Source organism: Bombina bombina, chromosome 10 (genome assembly GCF_027579735.1).
Source record: "Bombina bombina isolate aBomBom1 chromosome 10, aBomBom1.pri, whole genome shotgun sequence".
Classification (NCBI taxonomy): domain Eukaryota; kingdom Metazoa; phylum Chordata; class Amphibia; order Anura; family Bombinatoridae; genus Bombina; species Bombina bombina.
The window spans coordinates 180,503,630-180,530,506 of NC_069508.1; the positions used below are offsets into that span (position 1 = coordinate 180,503,630).

A 26,877-nucleotide genomic window follows, 5' to 3' on the forward strand; every position below is an offset into this window, starting at 1 on the left:
GCCAGTTCCCTGGATTATGAATAAGAATCACAGTAATACATGAGGTGAAAATACATATACCCAGGCAGCTAGCAGACTGATTGTAAAACGGAATATGTTTGTTTATGTTAATCAGGACGTTAGATCTAACATCAACTGATTTTTCAGGTGTCGACAGAATAATTACTCATATCACAATGGACCAAACGATTATTATATATATATATATATATATATATATATATATATATATATATATATATATATATATATATATATATATATATATATATATATATATATATATGTGTGTGTGTGTGTGTGTCATGGATTGTACACAACAGAAGACACGCAAACCTTTTGTCATCAAACATATTATTTTATCATACAAAAATCAAAGATTTGCTAGAAAAAAAACCCCCACAACACATGGACATTGCCCTGCCAAATCCATACATTTATATAGCACACGTGACACAGAAAAATGCCTGAGAATTTCATGCACAAATACCATAAAAAAATTATAGAATGCATATAAATAATTAAAGGGACACTGAACCCAAATTTTTTCTTTTGTGATTCAGATAGAGCATGCAATTTTAAGCAACTTTCTAATTGACTCCTATTAGCAAATTGTCTTCATTCTCTTGTTTGTTTGTATTTTAAATGCAAGAATGTAAGTTTAGATGCCGGCCCATTTTTGGAGAACAAACTGTGTTGTTCTTGCTGATTGGTGGATAAGTTCACCCTCCAATAAAAAAGTGCTTTCCATGGTTCTGAACCAAAAAAATGCTTAGATTCTATCTTTTTCAAATAAAGACAGCAAGAGAACAAAGAAAAATTGATACTAGGTGTAAATTATAAAGTTAATTTGGGTTCAGTGTCCCTTTAACTGTTTGTTTTCTTTGCTGCAGGTATTAGCCAGACTGTTATAATATTTTCCTTAATTTAGTTCTTGCAGTTACACAGGGTAATCACCGCTGCGTCTCGTCAGCACAATAAGGCAGAAAAGAAGCCTGTCTTGATTTATTAATAATAAACTGGAAGTAGAGAGTTGTAAGACACTGAGTATCCACTACACTTATAGACAAATTGTGTTTTGTGAGATTCAGCAGATACAGAGCTTATATCAGCGTTTCGTTGCTCATAGCAACCGCAATCCTAATTAAGCGGAGACTGTGCTCAAACAAAGCAGCATTTACAATGTAGACATTTTTGCCAAAAAGCAGTTCAAAGGGGCAATACAATCAAAATTAGGGCATGCAATTTTAAACAACTTTACAATTTACCCTTTTCCATCAAATTTGCTTTGTTCTCTTGGTATGCTTTGTTGAAAGCTAAACCTAGTTAGGCTCAGTCATATGCTAATTTATAAGCCCTTGAATGCCGCCTCTTATCTGAGTGAATTTCAACAGTTTTTTTCACAGCTAGATGGCATTAGTTTGTGTGCTATATAGATAACATTGTGCTCACACCCGTGGCTCAGTCAGCACTGATTGGCTAAAACGCATGTCTGTCACAAGAACTGAGATAAGGGGCAGTCTGCAGAGGCTTAGATACAAAGTAATCACAGAGCTTAAAAAGTGTATTAATATAACCATGATTGTTATGCAAAACTAGGGAATGAAAAATAAAGGAGTTCTCGATCTTTTTCAACAATAAACATTTTTGATTAAACTGTCCCTTTAATAGAAGTGAATTGGAAAATTGTTTAAAATTTTTATGCTCTTGTCAATCTGAATCACGAAAGTTTAATTTGACTTTATTCCCTTTGAATTTAAACTAAATGTACCATTATCAGTTGTTCACTTCATTCTAATGTTAACTGGCCTATAGGGACGTGAGCATAGGCTGTGCCAATCAACCAATGGGCAAAAGCAGGAAGTACCCAGATACAGCTGTATGTTTCAATCAAAATGTAATAAAACTTTTATTTCACATCTATTTCGTGAACAAAATGCAATCTGTTTAGATGCTGCTATGTTATATGCTTGAAGAAGTTTTTTGAGTACAGATATAGAGAGATTGGTCACTATTACAAATTCTTTATTCCCAGTACCAATTGTTTTTTTATTATAGATACTCAATTCTCTATACTTACAAGTTTCAAATTTCCCATTTATTTTTCATAAAAAAATAAATAAAATGAAATGAGGGGTAAACTTTTTGACATTTGAATAATATCAATATTTCCCTTGATATTTCTAATATTTAAGTGTTTCTGTAGATTATTCAGATATCCAACATTTGCATATTTTAATGCAATAAAATAATTTTAAAAGTAGATTAATCTCGAAAATATAAAGGACCCATTTCTAGTGCAAATTTATTACTGAACGGCTATGGAGCTAACGTAGTTGTTTGACGTTTGTAGAGTGAAGTGCTTTTCGCAGGAAGTGCAGCATTTACATTAAAGGGACATGAGACCCACATTTTTCCTTTCATGAATCATACAGATCATACAATTTTAAACAACTTTTCAATTTACTTTTATTATCTAATTTGCTTTATTCTTGTGGTATCCTTTGTGGAAGGAGCAGCAATGCACTACTGGGAGTAAACTGAAATCCAATGGCAAGATGCATATATGTGCAGTCACCAATCAGCAACTTCTGAGTCTACCTAGGTATACTTGTCAACAAGGGATACAGAGAGAACAAAACAAATTATATAATAGAAGTAAACTGGAAAGCTATATAAAATTACTGCTCTATCCGAGTCATAAACTAAAAATAAATGGGTTTTATGACCCTTTAAGTGTGCGTCATTTTTAATTTAAAAACATTTGTCTATTATTTACATCAACTTTTCATTAGAGCTCACAGTAATTTGTTTTATTTTTTACAGGACCCTTTTAACTGAAATGGAAGTTACTACACTGAGATTGAAATCCCAGATGCAAATATATGCGATAAAGAACAAACACAAACAAATGTATCCGCATCTTTATACAAATAGAATCACTGTATTCAACCAAATATGGCTAAAAAAAGGATCCACTGGCTTTTTACTTGAAGGTTATTTATTTATTTTTAGTGGGGGATTCTATCTAAGGGTTTTTTTATATTGGCGTGAGAGCGCTGTAAACTTATTCCTCCCAAGGACTCATATCGGTATCAATGGCCACGCAGTTATATGCAGCATAACGTAGCTTCTCCTCACAGATCTTGGCACTGAAAGACAAAAAAAATTACAATATAGAGAAGCAGAAAATAAATTGGGAAATAATCATTATTATAGTAATAAATCGACCGATCCAGTGAAATAAACAGACAGAAATCAATAATATATCATTGCAAAATGCTTTATAATGCAAAGTGTTATAGAAAAGAACAAAAGAGAAAGTAAACGTCTTCTTTAGCTTTAAACATGTTCGCGCCTGTGTATAAGCACGGTGCATGCGCACAAGCAGTCTTACAATATGTCAAGTTATACAGATTTGTGGTAAATTTTCTGAATAATTATTTGATTAAGCAGAAGCGTAATCCCACAAAATCAGTAAATCATCAATGTAACGTAACCACAGCAGAATATGAGTGGGGCTATTTGCTTTGTCCCAGAGACATTTTCCCAGTAGCATAGATACATATTTGCATACGTAGAGGCTCATGCTGAGCCATTTACTGTGCTGCTTACTCAATGATAAATCTTCTTATTAACAACACAAAAACATAATTTATGTAAGAACTTACCTGATAAATTCATTTCTTTCATATTAGCAAGAGTCCATGAGCTAGTGACGTATGGGATATACATTCCTACCAGGAGGGGCAAAGTTTCCCAAACCTCAAAATGCCTATAAATACACCCCTCACCACACCCACAAATCAGTTTAACGCATAGCCAAGAAGTGGGGTGATAAGAAAAAAGTGCGAAAGCATAAAAAATAAGGAATTGGAATAATTGTGCTTTATACAAAAAAATCATAACCACCACAAAAAGGGTGGGCCTCATGGACTCTTGCTAATATGAAAGAAATGAATTTATCAGGTAAGTTCTTACATAAATTATGTTTTCTTTCATGTAGTTAGCAAGAGTCCATGAGCTAGTGACGTATGGGATAATGACTACCCAAGATATGGATCTTCCACGCAAGAGTCACTAGAGAGGGAGGGATAAAATAAAGACAGCCAATTCCGCTGAAAATAATCCACACCCAAAACAAAGTTTAAATCTTATAATGAAAAAAAAAATGAAATGATAAGCAGAAGAATCAAACTGAAACAGCTGCCTGAAGTACTTTTCTACCAAAAACTGCTTCAGAAGAAGAAAACACATCAAAATGGTAGAATTTAGTAAAAGTATGCAAAGAAGACAAAGTTGCTGCTTTGCAAATCTGATCAACCGAAGCTTCATTCCTAAACGCCCAGGAAGTAGAAACTGACCTAGTAGAATGAGCTGTAATCCTTTGAGGCGGAGTTTTACCCGACTCGACATAAGCATGATGAATTAAAGATTTCAACCAAGATGCCAAAGAAATTGCAGAAGCCTTCTGACCTTTCCTAGAACCGGAAAAGATAACAAATAGACTAGAAGTCTTTCGGAAATTCTTAGTAGCTTCAACATAATATTTCAAAGCTCTAACTACATCCAAAGAATGCAATGATTTCTCCTTAGAATTCTTAGGATTAGGACATAATGAAGGAACCACAATTTCTCTACTAATGTTGTTAGAATTCACAACCTTAGGTAAAAATGTAAAAGAAGTTCGCAACACCGCCTTATCCTGATGAAAAATCAGAAAAGGAGACTCACAAGAAAGAGCAGATAATTCAGAAACTCTTCTGGCAGAAGAGATGGCCAAAAGGAACAAAACTTTCCAAGAAAGTAATTTAATGTCCAAAGAATGCATAGGTTCAAACGGAGGAGCTTGAAGAGCCCCCAGAACCAAATTCAAACTCCAAGGAGGAGAAATTGACTTAATGACAGGTTTTATACGAACCAAAGCTTGTACAAAACAATGAATATCAGGAAGATTAGCAATCTTTCTGTGAAAAAGAACAGAAAGAGCAGAGATTTGTCCTTTCCAGGAACTTGCAGACAAACCTTTATCCAAACCATCCTGAAGAAACTGTAAAATTCTCGGAATTCTAAAAGAATGCCAGGAAAAATGATGAGAAAGACACCAAGAAATATAAGTCTTCCAGACTCTATAATATATCTCCCTAGATACGGATTTACGAGCCTGTAACATAGTATTAATCACAGAGTCAGAGAAACCTCTTTGACTAAGAATCAAGCGTTCAATCTCCATACCTTTAAATTTAAGGATTTGAGATCCTAATGGAAAAAAGGACCTTGTGACAGAAGGTCTGGTCTAAACGGAAGAGTCCACGGTTGGCAAGAGGCCATCCGGACAAGATCCGCATACCAAAACCTGTGAGGCCATGCTGGAGCCACCAGCAGAACAAACGAGCATTCCTTCAGAATCTTGGAGATTACTCTTGGAAGAAGAACTAGAGGCGGAAAGATATAGGCAGGATGATACTTCCAAGGAAGTGACAACGCATCCACTGCTTCCGCTTGAGGATCCCTGGATCTGGACAGATACCTGGGAAGTTTCTTGTTTAGATGAGAAGCCATCAGATCTATTTCTGGAAGACCCCACATTTGAACAATCTGAAGAAATACCTTTGGGTGAAGAGACCATTCGCCCGGATGTAACGTTTGGCGACTGAGATAATCCGCTTCCCAATTGTCTATACCTGGGATATGAACCGCAGAAACTAGACAGGAGCTGGATTCCGCCCATACCAGAATTCGAGATACTTCTTTCATGGCCAGAGGACTGTGAGTCCCTCCTTGATGATTGATGTATGCCACAGTTGTGACATTGTCTGTCTGAAAACAAATGAACGATTCTCTCTTTAGAAGAGGCCAAGACTGAAGAGCTCTGAAAATTGCACGGAGTTCCAAAATATTGATCGGTAATCTCACCTCCTGAGATTCCCAAACCCCTTGTGCTGTCAGAGACCCCCAAACAGCTCCCCAACCTGTCAGACTTGCATCTGTTGAAATTACAGTCCAGGTCGGAAGAACAAAAGAAGCCCCCTGAACTAAACGATGGTGATCTGTCCACCACGTCAGAGAGTGTCGTACAAACGGTTTTAAAGATATTAATTGAGATATCTTTGTGTAATCCCTGCACCACTGGTTCAGCATACAGAGCTGAAGAGGTTGCATGTGAAAACGAGCAAAGGGGATCGCATCCGATGCAGCAGTCATAAGACCTAGAATTTCCATGCATAAGGCTACCGAAGGGAATGATTGTGATTGAAGGATTCGACAAGCTGAGATCAATTTTAGACGTCTCTTGTCTGTCAGAGACAGAGTCATGGACACTGAATCTATCTGGAAACCTAAAAAGGTAACCCTTGTTTGAGGAATCAATGAACTTTTCGGTAAATTGATCCTCCAACCATGATCTTGAAGAAACAACACAAGTCGATTCGTATGAGATTCTGCTAAATGTGAAGACTGAGCAAGTACCAAGATATCGTCCAAATAAGGAAATACCACAATACCCTGTTCTCTGATTACAGACAGAAGGGCACCGAGAACCTTTGTAAATATCCTTGGAGCTGTTGCTAGGCCAAACGGCAGAGCCACAAACTGGTAATGCTTGTCTAGGAAAGAGAATCTCAGAAACTGATAGTGATCTGGATGAATCGAAATATGCAGATATGCATCCTGTAAATCTATTGTGGACATATAATGCCCTTGCTGAACAAAAGGCATAATAGTCCTTATAGTTACCATTTTGAATGTTGGTATCCTTACATAACGATTCAATATTTTTAGATCCAGAACTGGTCTGAAGGAATTCTCCTTCTTTGGTACAATGAAGAGATTTGAATAAAACCCCAGCCCCTGTTCCAGAACTGGAACTGGCATAATTACTCCAGCCAACTCTAGATCTGAAACACATTTCAGAAATGCTTGAGCCTTTGCTGGATTTACTGGGACACGGGAAAGAAAAAATCTCTTTGCAGGAGGCCTTATCTTGAAGCCAATTCTGTACCCTTCTGAAACAATGTTTTGAATCCAAAGATTGTGAATTGAATTGATCCAAATTTGTTTGAAAAAACGTAATCTGCCCCCTACCAGCTGAGCTGGAATGAGGGCCGCACCTTCATGTGGACTTGGGAGCTGGTTTTGGTTTTCTAAAAGGCTTGGACTTATTCCAGACTGGAGATGGTTTCCAAACTGATACCGCTCCTGAGGGCGAAGGATCAGGCTTTTGTTCCTTATTGTGACGAAAGGAACGAAAACGATTATTAGACCTAAATTTACCTTTAGATTTTTTATCCTGTGGTAAAAAAGTTCCTTTCCCTCCAGTAACAGTTGAGATAATAGAATCCAACTGAGAACCAAATAATGTATTACCCTGGAAAGAAAGGGAAAGCAAAGTTGACTTAGAAGACATATCAGCATTCCAAGTTTTAAGCCATAAAGCTCTTCTAGCTAAAATAGCTAGAGACATATACCTGACATCAACTCTAATGATATCAAAGATGGCATCACAAATAAAGTTATTAGCATGTTGAAGAAGATTAACAATGCTATGAGAGTTATGATCTGTTACTTGTTGCGCTAAAGCTTCTAACCAAAAAGTTGAAGCTGCAGCAACATCCGCTAAAGATATAGCAGGTCTAAGAAGATTACCTGAACATAAGTAAGCTTTTCTTAGAAAGGATTCAATCTTCCTATCTAAAGGATCCTTAAAGGAAGTACTATCTGCCGTAGGAATAGTAGTACGTTTAGCAAGAGTAGAGACAGCCCCATCAACCTTAGGGATTTTGTCCCAAAATTCTAATCTGTCTGATGGCACAGGATATAATTGCTTAAACGTTTAGAAGGAGTAAATGAATTACCCAAATTATTCCATTCCCTGGAGATTACTTCAGAAATAGCATCAGGGACAGGAAAAACTTCTGGAATAACTACAGGAGATTTAAAAACCTTATTTAAACGTTTAGATTTAGTATCAAGAGGACCAGAATCCTCTATTTCTAAAGCAATTAAAACCTCTTTAAGTAAAGAACGAATAAATTCCATTTTGAATAAATATGAAGATTTATCAGCATCAACCTCTGAGACAGAATCCTCTGAACCAGAGGAACCACTATCAGAATCAGAATGATGATGTTCATTTAAAAATTCATCTGAAAAATGAGAAGTTTTAAAAGACCTTTTACGTTTACTAGAAGGGGGAATAACAGACATAGCCTTCTTAATAGATTTAGAAACAAAATCTCTTATGTTAACAGGAACACTCTAAGTATTAGATGTTGATGGAACCACAACAGGTAATGTAACATTACTAAAGGAAATATTATCTGCATTAACAAGTTTGTCATGACATTCATTACAAACAACAGCTGGAGGAACAGATACCATAAGTTTACAACAGATACACTTAACTTTGGTAGATCCAGCACCAGGCAGCGTTTTTCCAGAAGTATCTTCTAACTCAGTGTCAATCTGGGACATCTTGCAATATGTAATAGAAAAAACAACATATAAAGCAAAATTGATCAAATTCCTTAAATGACAGTTTCAGGAAAGGGAAAAAATGCCAGTGAACAAGCTTCTAGCAACCAGAAGCAATAAATAATGAGACTTAAATAATGTGGAGACAAAAGTGACGCCCATATTTTTTAGCACCAAAAAAGACGCCCACATTATTTGGCGCCTAAATGCTTTTGGCGCCAAAAATGACGCCACATCCGGAACGCCGACACTTTTGGCGCAAAAAAACGTCAAAAATGACGCAACTTCCGGCGACACGTATGACGTTGGAAACAGAAAAAACTTTTTGCGCCAAAAAAGTCCGCGCCAAGAATGACGCAATAAAATGAAGCATTTTCAGCCCCCGCGAGCCTAACAGCCCACAGGAAAAAAGTCAAATTTTAAGGTAAGAAAAAAATTGATTTATTCAAATGCATTATCCCAAATATGAAACTGACTGTCTGAAATAAGGAACGTTGAACATCCTGAGTCAAGGCAAATAAATGTTTGAATACATATATTTAGAACTTTATTCAAAAGTGCCCAACCATAGCTTAGAGTGTCACAGAAAATAAGACTTACTTACCCCAGGACACTCATCTACATGTAGTAGAAAGCCAAACCAGTACTGAAACGAGAATCAGTAGAGGTAATGGTATATAAGAGTATATCGTCGATCTGAAAAGGGAGGTAAGAGATGAATCTCTACGACCGATAACAGAGAACCTATGAAATAGACCCTGTAGAAGGAGATCATTGAATTCAAATAGGCAATACTCTCCTCACATCCCTCTGACATTCACTGCACGCTGAGAGGAAAACCGGGCTCCAACCTGCTGCGGAGCGCATATCAACGTAGAATCTAGCACAAACTTACTTCACCACCTCCATAGGAGGCAAAGTTTGTAAAAACTGATTTGTGGGTGTGGTGAGGGGTGTATTTATAGGCATTTTGAGGTTTGGGAAACTTTGCCCCTCCTGGTAGGAATGTATATCCCATACGTCACTAGCTCATGGACTCTTGCTAATTACATGAAAGAAATAACTGTGTTGAATTGCATTTTCAAAAACTCATTGGTTGTTACATAATTTGACATAAAGTGCTGGGGCAGTGAGATATTAATATTAAATGACCAGTAAATACAGCAGAATTGCAAAAACAACTAATGCATGATAAAAAGACAATGCAATAGCACTTAGTCTGAACTTCAAATTAGTAGTAGATTTTTTTCGGACAAAATGTCAGTTATGTCTATTTCCACTCCCCCTATATCATGTAACAGCCATCAGCCAATCACAAATGCATATAAGTATATTCTGTGATTTCTTGCACATGCTCAGTAGGAGCTGGTAACTCAAAAAGTGTAAATATAAAAAGACTGTGCACATTTTGTTATTGGAAGTAAATTGGAAAGTGTTTAAAATTGCTGCTCTATCTGAATCCTGAAAGTTTAATTTTGACTTAAGTGTCCCTTTAAGTGCTTTAGAACTTTGTGTCATTTGATGCACAATAAATTACTCACATCTCCACTACGCCATCTCTTCAGATTCAATAAGATGTTAAAAATAACGTTTTTAATAATTCAGTTTTCCTTATAACCACCCTTTGTGTCAGAGCATTTCACGAATAGTTTTTAACCCCCATCACTACCAATGTGGTGGGTATCATCATCTTCAGGGCTTAGTCTATTCTTAAATCTCTACTTTAGTGCCCCTTTATCCCTGTATTCTTATTGTAAGGCAATTGTTATAAAAGCTTTATTGAAATATAACAGAAACAAGGCATGTTGCTTTGCTTATTTTCTTGATACGTTGTCTCCTTATTACGCTATCGCATGTAGAATTGTAGTAGTATGTGCCCCTTCACAGGTGTCATTTTAAGTACTGTAGTAAAAGAAGACTGATTTGACATTTCAACAGCAACTGATTTAATGATTGAATAATGATGTAGGAATTTTACACATAAGTAACAGCAAATAAATATCTTGAGTAGTTCTTACCTAGGGTAGTTTGGCAGATACAAAGTGCTGGAGCACGTGGAGGATTCAGGTAAGGAGTCAGTGGTGTCCAAGCTGCTGGCAGGGAGAAAAGACATAACAATTACATTATTTGGTGCTGTGTTCCATAAAGCTATACGGGATATGATAAGATGGTAAAACAATCTCTAAGAAACCAGGTGCGCTAACTGCAAAAAAACTTATTATATTATTATTATATATTTTATTAAAAGGATAATAAAGTGATTGTGCTAATAATAGAGCAACATTCCCAATCAAGTTTGTAATATAGCCAGTCACAAAATAAAGCCAACAGCTTATATGCCAAAAAAGTCCTCTACCAGTGTTTCATCTTTCCTGGCAAATTACTGGACTCTCGCAATCCTGCTAGGTAGGAGAGGTAGAAGAGGCAAAAAAAGAGATTTAACCCTTTCGTGACAGGGTTAAAGTGTCTACATCAGAACACCTGTTCCGATGTAGACAAATTGAAACTACGCGATCGTGCATACGATCGCGAGATTTCAATTATTGGATCGCATCTGGGGGGCGTCCCTACAACCCTAGGAACGCCCTCCAGACCGCGATCAAGTCCTTGAAGCGCAGAAGGCTTCAGGACAGCCGTTTGATATGACGTTCTATTCCGTCATAACAGCTTTAAAGCCCAGTGTAAATATGACGGAATAGAACGGCATAACGGCGTTAAAAGGTTACGAAAAAAAAAGTAAATAAAAACACAGTTAGTGAATGCATGTCAGCTGTATATGAGTCTTTATCGTTAAAGTAACCAATCAGACTTGTCAGAGCAAAACACGTCTTCTCTGAAAGGAGTAAGTTAGCAATATTAGTAAAGTTCACTTACACAAATGATGAGATGTCAGACAGATCTGGGGATTCTCACAGTTACACACAGGGTTGTTACTAAAATCTTCTGCTCTCAGTAACATGGGTGTAATGTCAGGGTAGGTCCAGGTTGTACACAAAATATGTTTATTATAGCGTCTTTTTGTACATGATTATAGCTATATTGGGCCGGGCACTTTTAGATTATTATTTAAAGACTGAGAACAGTATTGAAACTATCCCTAAATCTTCATATCTTCTTCTCTACATTCAACAAATGGTAAAAAAACCTAATTGTTTTTTTATTAGTTTTACAGTAAGTTTAGTCTTTGCTACTCACCCTGATTTATCCGGGTAAATATAGATTGGCGCTGGTAGCCGACTTCTCCCGGTGACAAATCTTAGGAAACGGCTGCGATCCTCTGAAAAGTGGAATTGATTAGTGCAGCATAAGTGAGAAAATTACAACAGTTTCTTTTAGCAATCAGTAGAATCTAACGTATCTAATGTGTAAAACCAGAGAGATAAGCGTAGCGCATAACATTTCATACACTGATTTAACACGTATAGAGGTTACAGGGTCTAGCGCTGCGGAATCTGTTGGCGCTTTACAAATAACTGATGATAATAATAATAACAGGGTACCTTACAGTATACACACACTGTACATAACAACTGTTTGTCTTTTATGCTTCTGCTATTTTATTTGTTGTGAAAGTTCCCCCCGTATGACAATAACTATAGTAAAACTTATTGTGTCTTTTTGTCCTGTTCCTTCTGCTCTGCATGTGCCTGAGGCCCTATGGGGGACCCTTACTTACCGTTAGTGAAGTTGTTTAATGCCTCCCAGAAATACTGAACTCTGGTGTCTGTAACCTCCAAATCCTCAAACCTCGCTGAAGAAGAATATTTAAAAAAAAAAAAGAAAGTTGATGAGACACAGGAGAGATTTGCAGCAATACAAGAAGAGATGAGTGGAGTTTATAACAAAGAAGAGCGAGACAAGAGGACAAATGTACAAAATAAAAAGTTGTAGAGAGAAGCAGAGACCAGTGTTCCCTCTAAGGCCAGTATTGTGAGCAGCCCGGCAGTGAAACAGTTAATAAGGGAACCACACCTTGAAGTCTGCATTGTGTAGTGTTTGCTAATTGCTCCAACGGCTTCACACAAAACTGGCCTTAGAAGAAACACTCGGCTAGATTACGAGTTTTGCGTTAGAGGCTATGCGGTGCTAACGAGCAGTTTTGTCTCACCACTCACTTACATGCAGTGCTGGTATTACGAGTTTTTATAAACCCGTCAAAAGACAAGAAGTCAGCGTTGAGCAAAATTTTGCTCCTTAACGCACTCCAATACCAGCGCTGCTTAAATCGATTTCCCCATAGGAATCAACGGGGAGAGCCGGCTGAGAAAAAGTCTAACACCTGCAAAAAAGCAGCGTAAAACTCAGTAACTCAGCCCCATTGATTCCTATGGGGAAATAAAATTTATGTCTACACCTAACACCATAACATGAACCCCGAGTCTAAACACCCCTAATCTTACAGTTATTAACCCCTAATCTGCCGCCCCCGACATCGCCGACACCTGCATTATATTTATTAACCCCTAATCTGCCGCTCCGGACACCGCCGCCACCTACATTATACTTATGAACCCCTAAACTGCTGCCCCCAACATCGCAGACACCTACATTATATTTATTAACCCCTAATCTGCCGCCCCCAATGTCGCCGCCACCTACCTACACTTATTGACCCCTAATGTGCTGCCCCCAACGTCGCCGCCACTATAATAAACATATTAACCCCTAAACCGCCGCCCTCCTGCCTCGCAAACATTAGTTAAATATTATTAACCCCTAATCTGCTGTCCCTAACATTGCCGCCACCTACCTACATTTATTAACCCCTAATCTGCCGCGCCAACGTCGCCACCACTATACTAAATGTATTAACCCCTAAACCTAAGTCTAAACCTAACCCTTACACCCCCTAACTTAAATATAATTTAAATAAGTCTAAATAAAATTACTATAATTAACTAAATTATTCCTATTTAAAACTAAATACTTCCCTGTAAAATAAACCCTAAGTGTAGCTAGCTTAGGGTTTATTTTTATTTTACAGGCAAGTTTGTATTTATTTTAACTAGGTACAATAGTTATTAACTATTTAATAACTACCTAGCTAAAATAAATACAAAAGTATCTGTAAAATAAAATCTAACCTAAGTTACAATAACACCTAACACTACACTATAATTAAATAAATTTACTAAATTAAATACAATTAAATAAATTAAATTAGCTAAAGTACAAAAATGAACAAACACTAAATTACAGAAAATAATAAACAAATTACAAGATATTTAAACTAATTACACCTAATCTAATAGCCCTATCAAAATAAAAAAAAGCCCCCCAAAATAAAAACAAACCCTAGCCTAAACTACCAATAGCCCTTAAAAGGGCCTTTTGCAGAGCATTGCCCCAAAGTAATCGATCTTCAGGGGGTTAGTGTTAGGTTTTTTTAAGGGTGTATTGGGTGGGTTTTATTTTAAGGTTAGGGACTTTGGGCCTGCAAAAGAGCTAACTGCCCTTTTAAGGGCAATGCCCATCCAAATGCCCTTTTCAGGGCAATGGGGAGCTTAGGTTTTTTTTAGATAGTATTTTATTTGCGGGGTTGTTTGTGTGGTTGGTGGGTTTTACTGTTGCGGGGGTTGTTTGTATTTTTTTTTACAGGTAAAAGAGCTGTTTACTTTGGGGCAATGCCCCGCAAAAGGCCCTTTCAAGGGCTATTGGTAGTTTAGTTTAGGCTAGGGTTTTATTTTATTTTGGGGGTGTCAGGGTGCCAGGAATCAGACTGAGACGAGAAGTGCAAAAATAATCACACCTTTATTAATAGCAAAAAATAATAAAAAGTCCACAAGTCAAATAACAAGCCAGGAGTCAAAACCAGAGCTGGTAGTCAGACGAGCCAAGTCAGGAGCCAAAGCGAATAGTCAGACGAGCCAGAATCAGCAACAAGGAAAACAGCAGAGTCAGGAACAAGCCAGGGATCAGGAATCAGGAAGAACGTCAGGCAGCCAGGTAATACACAGGAACTCTCACAAACAGGTCTGAGACAATGCAAAGGCAAAGCATACTGAACAGAGGCCCTTTAAATAATAAGTGATGACATCACAATTCTGAGACTGCATCCGGTCTCACACCGATGATGCATACCAGTCTGGCCATAAAAGGAAGTGCAGGAAATGAGCAGCATCCCCCACAATGCACCATAGTCAGGAAGAGAGGTGAGTAAAATGGCTGCCAGCAGCACATGGCAAACAAAACAGGGAAAAAACCCTGACAGTACCCTCCCCTCCACGACCCCTCCCCCGTGGGAGGACAAAAGGCTTATTGGGGAAACGGGCATGGAAGGCACGGAGGAGGGTGGGAGCATGAACATCAGAGGAGGGAACCCAAGAACGCTCCTCCGGACCGTAGCCCCTCCAGTGAACCAAATACTGTACACGGCCCCTAGACATATGAGAGTCATTAATGCTGCTGACCTCATACTCTTCATGGTTGTCAACAAAGATAGGACAGGGATGAGGCAACACAGTGGTAAACCGATTACAAACCAATGGTTTCAAGAGGGAGACATGAAAAACATTGGAGATGCGCATAACAGGAGGAAGTTCAAGAGAGTAGGCCACAGGATAAACCCGTCGGAGTATTCGAAAAGGACTAACAAAATGGGGAGCCAATTTATTGGAAAGCACACAAAGGTTCAAGTTGAGGGAGGACAGCCAAACTCTCTCACCAACCTGGTAGGAAGGCGCGGGCAGACGCCTACGATCAGCCTGGAACTTTTGGCGCTGCATAGAACGATGAAGGCAATACTGAATCTGCACCCACGTGGAACGGAGTTGCTGGAGATGCTCCTCCAAAGCCGGAATACCCTGAGACATGAATGAATCGGGCAACAAAGATGGTTGAAACCCATAATTCACCATGAACGGGGATAACTTGGAGGAAGCATTAATAGCACTATTACGAGCAAACTCTGCCCAAGGTAACAGTTCAGACCAATTATTGTGGTGATCTGAGACAAAGCAACGGAGGAACTGTTCCAGAGCTTGATTAGACCGTTCCGCAGCCCCATTGGATTGAGGGTGATATGCCGAGGAGAAGGAAAGCTGGATCCCCATTTGAGCACAAAAGGAACGCCAACACCTGGAGACAAACTGGCTACCCCGGTCTGACACTATCTCCTTGGGTAACCCATGTCAATGGAAGACCTCCGGGGCAAAAATTGAAGTAAGCTCCTGAGCGGTAGGCAGCTTCATCAAGGGAATGCAATGTGACATTTTAGAAAAACGGTCAACCACCATAAGGATAACAGTATTGCCATTGGAAACAGGGAGCTCGGCAATGAAGTCCATGGAAAGATGTGTCCAAGCACGCTCACCATTAGCAATAGGTTGAAGAAGACCCACAGGAAGACGTTGAGGAGTCTTATTCTGTGCACAAACTGAGCAGGAGGCAACATACGCAGCAACATCAGAACGAAGACCAGGCCACCAGAATTGTTGAGTGACAGACCAAATCATTTGGTTCTTGCCTGGGTGACCTGCGGCTTCAGGATAGTGGTAAGTGTGCAAAAGTTTAGTTTGAAGATTCTCAGGAACAAAACACTTACCACTATGTTTCTCAGGAGGTGCATTGGTTTGTGCAGCCAGGATCTCCTCCCCCAAGGGAGAAGTCAAATTAGTATGTATGGTAGCCAAAATACGGTCAGGAGGTATAACAGGAGTAGGTAGAGACTCCTCCTAGGACAGAGGCGAAAATTGTCGAGAGAGGGCATCAGCCCTAACAATCTTACTACCAGGCAGGTAGGAGACCACATAATTAAACCGAGACAAAAATAGCGCCCATCTGGGTGAGGCCACTGCAGAACTGCAGATAACTTGTCAGGATCCATGGAGAACCCTGCAACGGAGATAACATAACCTAGGAAGGTTACTTGAGTCTGATGGAACTCACATTTCTCCAGTTTACAAAACAGGCCGTTCTCACGTAGTCTCTGAAGAACCTGTGTAACATCAGAACGATGAGCCTCAAGTGTGGGTGAGTGTATGAGGATGTCGTCTAAGTACACCACAACACACTGTTGCAACATATCTCATAGGACATCATTAATAAGTTCCTGAAAAACAGCAGGAGCATTACATAAGCCAAAGGGCATTACAAGATACTCATAATGCCCGCTCCTGGTGTTAAATGCTTTTCCATTCATGGCCCTCCTTAATCCTAACGAGATTGTACGCTCCTCTCAAATCAAGTTTAGTAAAGACCGTAGCTCCCTTGAGGCGATCAAAGAGTTCTGTAATGAGAGGAATAGGGTAAGCATTCTTAATGGTAAGACGATTAAGACCCCTATAATTGATGCATGGTCTTAACTCGCCACCCTTTTTCTTCACAAAGAAGAAGCCAGCCCCTGCAGGAGAGCAGGATTTGCGGATGATCCCCCGCGACAGAGCATCTGTAACATACTCCTCCATAGCACAATTCTCTGCAACAGACAGAGGGTACACCCGACCCCGAGGAGGAATGGCTCCGGGTTGCAGGTCTATGGCACAATCGTAAGGAGGCACGCACCTTATCAAAAGCGTCTAGGAACTCTCGGTACTCCTCTGGCAATTGAGATACCGAAGAAGTGCACAAGACTTTAACTGGTTTCCGAAGACAAGTGGAAATACATTGCGGGGACCACGACAAAATTTTGGACCTGTGCCAGTCGAGACTGGGATTGTGCTTTTGGAGCCAGGGATAACCCAGAACAACCAGAAAATGCGGAGAGTTTATCACCTGGAACTGGAGGGTTTCAAAATGGAGAGCCCCAACAGCCATGGACAACGGAGCAGTTTCGCGAGTAATGAGTGCGGGCTGAAGGGGCCTGCCATCAATGGCCTCAATAGCAAGCGGAACGGACCAAGGCAAAACAGGAATGGAGTGCTTTGATACAAAAGCACCGTCAATGAAATAGCCCGCAGCACCGGAGTCAACAAGAACCTGAGTGACTATGGAGGAGTCCACCCAGAAAAGGACAACCCTGACCAAAGGTTTCTCCTTAAGCGGTTCCGGGGGCGAGGATAAACCACCCAAGGTCTGCCCCCGACAGGACCTTAGATGTGAGCGTTTCCCGGCCGTGTAGGACAAGACTTCAAAAGGTGGCCCTGTAACCCACAATAGAGGCAGAGCCCCTCCCTCCTCCTGAGCATCGGCTCAGCAGTACCTGGTGACCTGGGACCAGGAGGCATGGGAGGAAAGGGAGGCATGGGTGGGAACGAACACGTAGGAGACAACGGAACAGGAGGCTTCCGCAAGCGCTCCTTGAAAGAGGGCCTTTCTCTGAGTCTGATGTTAATTAACATAAAAAAAAAGACACCAATGCCTCGAGATCCTCTGGTAAATCTCTGGCAGCAACTTCGTCTTTAATCGCATCAGAAAGCCCATGAAAGAAGGCAGCAACAAGGGCTTCATTGTTCCAACCTACCTCTGCGGCAAGCGTACGGAACTCAATAGCATACTGAGCAACAGATCTTGTAACTTGCTGAATGGACATGAGTCGTTTAGCAGCAGAGCCGGAACATCAAATACCCTTCGAAAAGAGGCCACAAATTCAGGGTATTTGAAATCACAGGTTTATTTGTCTCCCACAAGGGATTAGCCCAGGCAAGAGCTGTGTCAGAGAGTAACGAGATGAGAAATCCCACCTTAGCTCTGTCAGAGGGAAACGCCTGAGTTAACATCTCAAAGTAAATGCCCACCTGGTTCAAAAACCCTCTGCACTGAATAGGATCACCTCCATATCGCTGAGGTAGAGGTGCAGAACCGGACATGCTCCTGGTAGGCATAGGTGCAGCAGCGGAAACAGGAGCAGCCATAACTTGCGGGACACTTTGGTCCAAATGTGCAGTGTGAGTCAGCAGGGTTTGTAGGGCTACTGCAAATTGATCCAAGCGGTGATCCTGTACATCCATCCTGGAAATGATGGCAGGTAAAGGTGGATTATTAGCACAATCAGGATTCATGGCCTTTGCGTAATGTCAGGGTGCCAGGAATCAGACTGAGACGAGAAGTGCAAAAATAATCTGTGACAGACCCCTCTGTCAACCTCCCTACGGATTATGGATTCGGGCATTATGTTAAGTCACCCTGTGCCCATTATAGGTACAGGGTGCAAATCCAACAGTACTGGAGGGGTTAACTTCAGTTTTGAGTAACTGTTTTGTCTAAGACAGTTGGAGTTGTTTTTAAACCAGAAGTAAGCAGGAGAAGGACTATAAAGAAGTATCTGAGCAAAAGGACCTGATTTTAAAGAAAAAACAGAGCTCTGAGAGTTGAAGGAGAGTGTCAACCAGGTGGGAGACCTGCATAAATACCGGGCATATAGCCCTCAATAAAGTAGATTCTGTTTTACCCTCAAGACGGAGCTTGGTCTTGTGTTTGGGGGGAAATTAACTGGATTTGTGTGTTGCTGATCCCGTATTCAGGGCATCTTTCATCTGGCATTAACCCTCGATAACAGGGTTATACCATAACATAATCACACCTTTATTAATAGCAAAAAATAATAATAAGTCCACAAGTCAAGTAACAAGCCAGGAGTCAAAACCAGAGCTGGTAGTCAGACGAGCCAAGTCAGGTGCCAAAGCGAATAGTCAGACGAGCCGGAATCAGCAACAAGGAAAACAGCAGAGTCAGGAACAAGCCAGGGATCAGGAATCAGGAAGGACGTCAGGCAGCCAGGTAATACACAGGAACTCTCACAAACAGGTCTGAGACAACGCAAAGGCAAAGCATACTGAACAGAGGCCCTTTAAATAATAAGTGATGACATCACAATTCTGAGACTGCATCCTGTTTCACACGGAAAATGCATACTAGTCTGGCCATAAAAGGAAGTGCAGGAAATGAGCAGTATCCCCCATAATGCACCATAGTCAGGAAGAGAGGTGAGTAAAATGGCTGCCAGCAGCACATGACAAACAAAACAGGGAAAAAACCCTGACCGGGGGGGGGGGGGGGGGGGGCTTTTTTATTTTGATAGGGCTATTAGATTAGGTGTAATTAGTTTAAATATCTGTAATTTGTTTATTATTTTCTGTAGTTTAGTGTTTGTTTGTTTTTGCACTTTAGCTAATTTAATTTATTTAATTGTATTTAATTTAGTAAATTTATTTAATTATAGTGTAGTGTTAGGTGTTATTTTACAGGTACTTTTGTATTTATTCTAGCTAGGTAGTTATTAAATAGTTAATAACTATTTAATAACTACTGTACCTAGTTAAAATAAATACAAACTTGCCTGTAAAATAAAAATAAACCCTAAACTAGCTACAGTGTAACTATTAGTTATATTGTAGCTAGCTTAGGGTTTATTTTATAGGTAAGTATTTCGTTTTAAATAGGATTAATGTAGTTAATGATAGTAATTTTATTTAGATTTATTGTAATTATATTTAAGTTAGGGGGTGTTAGGCTTAGACTTAGGTTTAGGGGTTAATACATTCAGTATAGTGGCGGCGACGTTGGGGGCGGCAGATGTTAGAGATGGCAGATTAGGGGTTAATATTTAACTAATGTTTGCGAGGCGGGAGTGCGGCGGTTTAGGGGTTAATATGTTTATTATAGTGTTGGTAATGTGGGGGCGGCAGATTAGGGGTTAATAAGTGTAGGTAGGTTGAGGCGACATTGGGGACGGCAGATTAGGGGTTAATAAATATAATGTAGGTGTCTGCGATGTTGGGGGCAGCAGATTAGGGGCTCATCAACATAATGTAGGTGGCGGCGGTGTCCGGAGTGGCAGATTAGGGGTTAGAAATTTAATTTTAGTGTTTGTGATGCGGGAGGGCCTCGGTTTAGGGGTTAATAGGTAGTTTATGGGTGTTAGTGTACTTTTTAGCACTTTAGTTATGAGTTTTATGTTACGGCGCTGTACCATAAAACTCATAACTACTGACTTTTAAATGCGTTAGGACTCCAGACGGGGTAGGGTGTACAGCTCACTTTTTGGCCTCCCAGGACAGACTCGTAATATCAGCGCTATGGAAGTCCCATAGAAAAAAGACTTTACAAAGTTTACGTAAGTCGTTTTGCGGTAAGGCCAAAGAAGTGTGCGGTGATCCTAAACCTTCAAGACTCGTAATAGCAGCGGGCGTAAAAAAGCAGCGTTAGGACCTCTTAACGCTGCTTTTTTACCTTAACGCACAACTCGTAATCTAGCCAACTGGTAGATACATGGAAAATACAAAGAAGAAAAAAAAATTAAAATATGTTATGAAAAACGAGGCGAGAAATGTATCTTTACTACATTGTGAAATAACGTACTTAGTTTTTTTAAGGCTTCCACACTAATCTCTGGATCACCACAGACTCTTCTCTCCAGCTCCTGCCATGTAAGAAGATCCAGCACAGCTTGAGGAACCACTTTGAGCAGCCCAGCCTGAATCGCACCTACCTGAGAAACACACCAGAAAGTCCAAAGGTCACATGGTCAGGGAATTTCTTCTATGAAATTTAAAGGAACATTCCAGCCAAAATTGTAATCTACATGGATGCATTTCAGTTTTGAATAGAAGCATTTTTGTACCATACACGTATTAGCAAAAAATGCTTCTGATGAAAGCTTTAGCTGTATCAAATGTGTATTTAAGTATGCACCGTGCATCAGCATTTTAAACACAGCACTTGCTCAGAGAACCTAAGGTGCTTGTGCAGTCTGGTAATGACTCCGTTTGTTAATTGCTAACATGATACAAGCCCCACTGGTGCTCTAAGCAGCTGCAGTATTTAAAATGCTGGTGCACTGAAAATATCCAGCTATGCTTCACATGCACATGCAGAGAACAAAACTAAACACTCAAACAGTGGTACCTTTTACTAGAAGCATTTTTTCTAACACATGTATATTGCAAATATGTTTCTATTCAAAGATTTAATTCATCTATGTGCATTTAAATTATGACCGGAATATCCCTTTAAGACTAACTTTACCCAGAAATAAAACACACAGAGAAACCATTACCAGAAATCTAAAGTTTATAATTAAGAATCAACTGATGGATTTTGTAGCTGTGTTAAGTAAGAAATAGTTGAGAAGTTTTAGTAAATCAGGAAGTTATTCTGATGATTTACGGAGTTTCCGAAGCTGCTGTGGTTTGTTTCTACAATAAGTAAACTAAAATATCAAAGCATCTTATATTTTTGGTCTGATAAAAGATTTTTCACCACCTACACTCACATGACTTTCTTAGGGACTGATGGGACAGCAAGGTGCCACCATACCTGGTCCTTGCTCTCCTCAAGTCGTGCCTTCTTCACCATCTCAATAAATTCCATGCGATCCTCATACCGCACCGAGATGTTGCTGCCCCCGGAGATAAGGTCAACCATCCTCTGATCACTTAGCACTGTGGTGTAAGTCAGTTCCTCGCCAAATTTAAAACCAAATGTTTCCTTGTCCATTTGTTCCATCATCTCCAAGAGCTTCACCTAAAGGGCGAATTACAGAGCATCCTCAGTGTATTGTAAAGACAGGAGATCCCTTGCTTAGCTCACAAACTACTGTTTGTACTCGATACACAGATTTGTGTTTCTATAAATGCAAAAGAGGTAGCAAGAAAAAAAGTGAAGAGAAGGACCACTTTTATATATTCTGTGTGTCTAACTTCCTGTAGATCATCATACAATATTTATTGATGATTGTGAACGTCATTTTAATCAAAGGATAAAATCACTACACAAGTCCTAAACGGATAAACGCAAATAAGACAAAACAGACATTGTTGAAACAAAGAAACTTAATTGAAACAGGATCTCACTAGTAGAGAGTCAATGGCGGGGAAATCCTTACTCCAGCTGACATCTTCCCCAGTAAGCTGTTTCCATACCAAGCCTGGCAAGGCCAGGACCTACAGGAAAAGAATAGGTGCGTATTATACAACAAAAGGCGGTTTCATTTTAATGACAGCAATATGAGTATGATTACAGGTGATGCAGAGAAGGTGAGAGTCAGACATGTTGGTTAAATGAGGATGAGGTCAGCGCACGTGAAATAGTTGCTTAAAAGGGACATCAAGCTCAATATCAAATTCCCCTTCAAATGTTTAAATATGTGTAGTAAGAAAAAAGGGTAATTCAATTATTTATCTTGTCCCCTTTGTCTGCAATTTACCTCTGAAAACGATGTTTTTTCCCACTGCCTCAGACAAAGTTCAGAGTGCAGGTTCCAGATCCCTCTCTTTGCACAGTGATTGTTTGATCAGTGCAGGAGCTTATTTTTTATGCCCCAATTACAAAAAAGCAAAAGAGATAAACATTTTCCTTTTTCAAGGGATTGCCAATGGAGTGTAAAACCATGAAAAACAGAATTTATGTTTACCTGATAAATTTCTTTCTCCAACGGTGTGTCCGGTCCACGGCGTCATCCTTACTTGTGGGATATTCTCTTCCCCAACAGGAAATGGCAAAGAGCCCAGCAAAGCTGGTCACATGATCCCTCCTAGGCTCCGCCTACCCCAGTCATTCGACCGACGTTAAGGAGGAATAATAGCATAGGAGAAACCATATGGTACCGTGGTGACTGTAGTTAAAGAAAATAAATTATCAGACCTGATTAAAAAACCAGGGCGGGCCGTGGACCGGACACACCGTTGGAGAAATAAATTTATCAGGTAAACATAAATTCTGTTTTCTCCAACATAGGTGTGTCCGGTCCACGGCGTCATCCTTACTTGTGGGAACCAATACCAAAGCTTTAGGACACGGATGAAGGGAGGGAGCAAATCAGGTCACCTAAATGGAAGGCACCACGGCTTGCAAAACCTTTCTCCCAAAAATAGCCTCAGAAGAAGCAAAAGTATCAAACTTGTAAAATTTGGTAAAAGTGTGCAGTGAAGACCAAGTCGCTGCCCTACATATCTGATCAACAGAAGCCTCGTTCTTGAAGGCCCATGTGGAAGCCACAGCCCTAGTGGAATGAGCCGTGATTCTTTCGGGAGGCTGCCGTCCGGCAGTCTCGTAAGCCAATCTGATGATGCTTTTAATCCAAAAAGAGAGAGAGGTAGAAGTTGCTTTTTGACCTCTCCTTTTACCTGAATAAACAACAAACAGGGAAGATGTTTGTCTAAAATCCTTTGTAGCATCTAAATAGAATTTTAGAGCTGCGAACAACATCCAAATTGTGCAACAAGCGTTCCTTCTTTGAAACTGGTTTCGGACACAGAGAAGGTACGATAATCTCCTGGTTAATGTTTTTGTTAGAAACAACTTTTGGAAGAAAACCAGGTTTAGTACGTAAAACCACCTTATCTGCATGGAACACCAGATAAGGAGGAGAACACTGCAGAGCAGATAATTCTGAAACTCTTCTAGCAGAAGAAATTGCAACTAAAAACAAAACTTTCCAAGATAATAACTTAATATCAACGGAATGTAAGGGTTCAAACGGAACCCCCTGAAGAACTGAAAGAACTAAATTGAGACTCCAAGGAGGAGTCAAAGGTTTGTAAACAGGCTTGATTCTAACCAGAGCCTGAACAAAGGCTTGAACATCTGGCACAGCTGCCAGTTTTTTGTGAAGTAACACCGACAAGGCAGAAATCTGTCCCTTCAGGGAACTTGCCGATAATCCTTTTTCCAATCCTTCTTGAAGGAAGGATAGAATCCTAGGAATCTTAACCTTGTCCCAAGGGAATCCTTTAGATTCACACCAACAGATATATTTTTTCCAAATTTTATGGTAAATCTTTCTAGTTACAGGCTTTCTGGCCTGAACAAGAGTATCGATAACAGAATCTGAGAAACCTCGCTTCGATAAAATCAAGCGTTCAATCTCCAAGCAGTCAGCTGGAGTGAAACCAGATTCGGATGTTCGAACGGACCCTGAACAAGAAGGTCTCGTCTCAAAGGTAGCTTCCAAGGTGGAGCCGATGACATATTCACCAGATCTGCATACCAAGTCCTGCGTGGCCACGCAGGAGCTATCAAGATCACCGACGCCCTCTCCTGATTGATCCTGGCTACCAGCCTGGGGATGAGAGGAAACGGCGGGAACACATAAGCTAGTTTGAAGGTCCAAGGTGCTACTAGTGCATCCACTAGAGCCGCCTTGGGATCCCTGGATCTGGACCCGTAGCAAGGAACTTTGAAGTTCTGACGAGAGGCCATCAGATCCATGTCTGGAATGCCCCAAAGTTGAGTGACTTGGGCAAAGATTTCCGGATGGAGTTCCCACTCCCCCGGATGCAATGTCTGACGACTCAGAAAATCCGCTTCCCAATTTTCCACTCCCGGGATGTGGATAGCAGACAGGTGGCAGGAGTGAGACTCCGCCCATAGAATGATCTTGGTCACTTCTTCCATCGCTAGGGAACTCCTTGTTCCCCCCTGATGGTTGATATACGCAACAGTCGTCATGTTGTCTGATTGAAACCGTATGAACTTGGTCCTCGCTAGCTGAGGCCAAGCCTTGAGAGCATTGAATATCGCTCTCAGTTCCAGAATATTTATCGGTAGAAGAGATTCTTCCCGAGACCAAAGACCCTGAGCTTTCAGGGATCCCCAGACCGCGCCCCAGCCCATCAGACTGGCGTCGGTCGTGACAATGACCCACTCTGGTCTGTGGAATGTCATCCCTCGTGACAGGTTGTCCAGGGACAGCCACCAACGGAGTGAGTCTCTGGTCCTCTGATTTACTTGTATCTTTGGAGACAAGTCTGTATAGTCCCCATTCCACTGACTGAGCATGCACAGTTGTAACGGTCTTAGATGAATGCGCGCAAAAGGAACTATGTCCATTGCCGCTACCATCAACCCGATCACTTCCATGCACTGAGCTACGGAAGGAAGAGGAACGGAATGAAGTATTCGACAAGAGTCCAGGAGCTTTGTCTTTCTGGCCTCTGTTAGAAAAATCCTCATTTCTGAGGAGTCTATAATTGTTCCCAAGAAGGGAACCCTTGTTGACGGGGATAGAGAACTCTTTTCCACGTTCACTTTCCAGCCGTGCGATCCGAGAAAGGCCAGGACGATGTCCGTGTGAGCCTTTGCTCGAGGGAGGGACGACGCTTGAATTAGAATGTCGTCCAGGTAAGGTACTACTGCAATGCCCCTTGGTCTTAGCACAGCTAGAAGGGACCCTAGTACCTTTGTGAAAATCCTTGGAGCAGTGGCTAATCCGAAAGGAAGCGCCACGAACTGGTAATGTTTGTCCAGGAATGCAAACCTTAGGAACCGATGATGTTCCTTGTGGATAGGAATATGTAGATACGCATCCTTTAAATCCACCGTGGTCATGAATTGACCTTCCTGGATGGAAGGAAGGATAGTTCGAATGGTTTCCATCTTGAAAGATGGGACCTTGAGAAATTTGTTTAAGATCTTGAGATCTAGGATTGGTCTGAATGTTCCCTCTTTTTTGGGAACTATGAACAGATTGGAGTAGAACCCCATCCCTTGTTCTCTCAATGGAACAGGATGAATCACTCCCATTTTTAACAGGTCTTCTACGCAAAGTAAGAACGCCTGTCTTTTTATGTGGTCTGAAGACAACTGAGACCTGTGGAACCTTCCCCTTGGGGGAAGTCCCTTGAATTCCAGAAGATAACCCTGGGAGACTATTTCTAGCGCCCAAGGATCCAGAACATCTCTTGCCCAAGCCTGAGCGAAGAGAGAGAGTCTGCCCCCCACCAGATCCGGTCCCGGATCGGGGGCCGATATTTCATGCTGTCTTGGTAGCAGTGGCAGGTTTCTTTGCCTGCTTTCCCTTGTTCCAGCCTTGCATTGGTCTCCAAGCTGGCTTGGCCTGAGAAGTATTACCTTCTTGCTTAGAGGACGTAGCACCTTGGGCTGGTCCGTTTTTACGAAAGGGACGAAAATTAGGTCTATTTTTTGCCTTGAAAGGCCGATCCTGAGGAAGGGCATGGCCCTTACCCCCAGTGATATCAGAGATAATCTCTTTCAAGTCAGGACCAAACAGCGTTTTCCCCTTGAAAGGAATGTTTAGTAGCTTGTTCTTGGAAGACGCATCAGCCGACCAAGATTTCAACCAAAGCGCTCTGCGCGCCACAATAGCAAACCCAGAATTCTTAGCCGCTAACTTAGCCAATTGCAAAGAGGCGTCAAGAGTGAAAGAATTAGCCAATTTGAGAGCATTGACTCTGTCCATAATCTCCTCATAAGGAGGCGAGTCACTATCGAGCACCTTAATCAGTTCATCAAACCAGAAATATGCGGCTGTAGTGACAGGGACAATGCATGAAATGGGTTGTAGAAGGTAACCCTGCTGAACAAACATCTTTTTAAGCAAACCTTCTAATTTTTTATCCATAGGATCTTTGAAAGCACAACTATCCTCTATGGGAATAGTGGTGCGTTTGTTTAAAGTAGAAACCGCTCCCTCGACCTTGGGGACTGACTGCCATAAGTCCTTTCTGGGGTCGACCATAGGAAACAATTTTTTAAATATGGGGGGAGGGACGAAAGGAATACCGGGCC

General features: G+C 40.6%; 1 protein-coding gene across 4 annotated transcripts in view; it reads right to left on the bottom strand.

Annotated features, from left to right (window-relative positions):
* Positions 1–337: 337 nt before the first annotated feature.
* HECTD3 (HECT domain E3 ubiquitin protein ligase 3) overlaps positions 338–26,877 on the bottom strand; it is a 156,143-nt gene continuing 129,603 nt past the window's right edge. For 3 of the 4 annotated variants that reach the window (XM_053693558.1, XM_053693559.1, XM_053693556.1), the window contains exons 16-22: positions 22,203–22,292; positions 21,667–21,873; positions 20,710–20,839; positions 12,149–12,223; positions 11,668–11,749; positions 10,491–10,565; positions 338–3,152 (exon numbers count right to left, since the gene is read on the bottom strand). In XM_053693558.1, the coding sequence (XP_053549533.1) occupies positions 3,068–3,152; positions 10,491–10,565; positions 11,668–11,749; positions 12,149–12,223; positions 20,710–20,839; positions 21,667–21,873; positions 22,203–22,292 (744 nt within the window). In that variant the 3' untranslated portion in view covers positions 338–3,067. The remainder of the gene's footprint in view (positions 3,153–10,490; positions 10,566–11,667; positions 11,750–12,148; positions 12,224–20,709; positions 20,840–21,666; positions 21,874–22,202; positions 22,293–26,877) is intronic. The other variant, XM_053693557.1, reaches the window with a different exon arrangement.